This window comes from Diadema antillarum, unplaced genomic scaffold, assembly GCF_040938485.1.
Source record: "Diadema antillarum isolate AM-2024a unplaced genomic scaffold, OU_Dant_1.0 seq00000708_RagTag, whole genome shotgun sequence".
NCBI classification, from domain to species: domain Eukaryota; kingdom Metazoa; phylum Echinodermata; class Echinoidea; order Diadematoida; family Diadematidae; genus Diadema; species Diadema antillarum.
Window position 1 is genome coordinate 952,969 of NW_027271612.1, and position 2,463 is coordinate 955,431.

The window sequence follows — 2,463 nt, forward strand, 5'->3', positions numbered from 1 at the left end:
GACAACCGTATGCGCAGCGAATGTTCGACGTGAAATAGTGTATATCTTATATTTAACTATAAAATATGCATAAACACACACACACACACACACACACACATTCACAAACACAGAGTTCCCAATAAAGCATTGACGTGGAGCATCATTCTATAGAAAGCTGCCAATAATTGAGCTAAATTGGTCAGTTCAAACGCAATAAAGAAAAAAAAAAACCTTACCGTTAATATCAAGACACCGCATGTCGTATGGACACGCAGTCCATCTTCGCTGTAACAGAAGACGAGGTAACCGTGTTGACGTAACTCTAAATGATAACATATTAGAGATTCAATGTGTTGTGGTCATTGAAAATTTCCCACTTACACGGTTCACCTCAGTAAAACCTTTTTCACTGTTTTTTTTTTTTCTATCTTTACTTTCTGGTGGAATTAAAAAAAAATCAACAACACACAAATAGACATGTATGGTCATTATCAGTCAGTGAGCATCAAAGGTACGTCACTAATTGATTGCGCATTCTTCGACTGGAAGAGGGGGTGGGGGCGGAGCATGAGGCCTCACCATCGTCTTTTGCTATTGGTCGACGACAATCACGTGACGTTGTCTCCAGGGGATGGCTTCGGTTTTAATTGTATTTCAGCATCACAACCACTCCATGTGCCCACTATAAAGAGAAAAGTCGCAAAGTGCTCAACTGAAATGAGCACTTTCTGTTTGGCTAAACTGTGCAGAAGATTTAAAAAAAAAAGTTGAACTCAACGCTTCTGCCTCCGTTCTTGATCATAACACATTCGTGAGACGATTCAATCGTAAAGTGTTCGGTAAATACAGTAGAACGTGAGATACTCGATACGCATTAATCAATGTTAATTGATTTGCGCCGGCCACTGTTGTATAGTGGAAAATTTTCTCCGTCAAGGATCCAATTTTGGTATGCCAATGCTGCAACTGTTCGATATGAGCCGAATAACGTCAATGATGACTGGACAGTAATTACAGAAAAATTACAGAGTATATGAGTTCCATCGATGAAAACCCGCATGACCGGGATATCGATATTTTAAAGTAACAGTCACGTCGATACTGAACTTTGTAGATTGGTACAAGATTACATATCGCTGATGCAGGCCAGACTGAATGTTATATAAGCATACTGTGATTTCTTCCGGTGACTCATTTTACACTCCAGATCCTGAAAAAGAAAAAAATAATAATCGTGAAATCATGTTGGTAACGCACATCACAGCCATAGCTTACCAAGTCGTCTTATTTGTGATAGGCGTCCCCGGCAACGCTCTTATCATCCTCACCTACGGAAAACGCCGAAGCCAAAGCGGGAACTGCGTGTTTCTCGTCGCACTCGCACTGGCCGACATCGGAGTGTGTCTCATGGCTCCCGTGGTCATAGTCCACTACGTGTACTACTATAACAGCCCTGGCAATGTCTTCTGTAAGTTTCGATACTACACGAACCACGGTTTGATTTACGTGTCGCGCTTTCTGACCATCGCCGTCGCGGTGGAGCGCTACCTGGCAGTGTGCAAGCCGTTCTCCAAGCGCCTGGGTCCTCGTGGAGCGGCCATCGTGGCATTGATCTGTGTACCCCTCGGCTACACCATGACAATACCGATTGCCCTGGCGTTTCGAATCCGAGACCTTCCCGGGAACAGGACGATCTGTTACCCGGACACGTCCGAGCCAGCGATCTTCTACTCTCTGCGCGTCACTTTCCCCATCGTTTATCTGGTCGGGCTGGCGGTGGTTGTCACATGCTACGGTATGATCTTCAAAGTTGTTCGCGAGCAGCTTGTGATACGGGCCAAACTCTTTGGGGACGGCGCGATGTCGTCCGCTAACCGCACTCTGGGGACTCAGTCTGTGTCAGAAATGAAGCTTAGCAACAGCCACCACGAGACATCTTTCACGAACGTGCAGGATGTCGATGTCGAGCGGGGGAAATCTACAAAAGACGTTCACCTGTCCGTAGTGGCGCCTGCCTCCATCCCTTCGACGACGGACAAGTTTGTCAATGACGTACCGCCTCCGACAGCTACCGACCCTCTGTCGCAAAAATCTCAGAAGATCCAGGGAAACGAGGAGAGTGTCAAGGGGGCGCCCGAAAACTCTGAAGGGGAAGACTCATCAAAGCAGGTGAAGCAGAAAAAGAAGACGACATCGAAAGCGCCGTCCATCGACAGTACGACAAAGATGCTCCTCATCGTAACCGTAATCTATTTCCTGTCGTCGGCCCCCCAGCTGATCACCCTGGCCATCCCTTCGGCGGTGATGGCTGAGTTCCAACGTTACCACTACGAACTCTACCAGGTGTTTGTCTTTGTACGTAGCATGATCACCATTAACCACATCGTGAATCCCATCGTTTACGGATTCATCAACGAACGTTTCCGCAGGGATTGTCTCGCTGCTTTGCGGGGCATCAAGAAAAGCCTTTGCGGAAATTAA

The 2,463-nt window shown here is 46.5% G+C and overlaps 1 protein-coding gene across 1 annotated transcript; it reads left to right on the forward strand.

The window, feature by feature from the left end:
• The first annotated feature begins 1,224 nt into the window (after nucleotides 1-1,224).
• Nucleotides 1,225-2,463, forward strand: LOC139737826 (uncharacterized). Its single transcript, XM_071648499.1, has one exon. The coding sequence runs from the start codon at nucleotides 1,225-1,227 to the stop codon at nucleotides 2,461-2,463; it is 1,239 nt and encodes a 412-aa protein (XP_071504600.1).

Coding starts and splice junctions, on each gene's coding strand:
- LOC139737826 (XM_071648499.1), top strand. CDS start 1,225: ATGTTGGTAACGCACATCACAGCCATAGCTTACCAAGTCGTCTTATTT.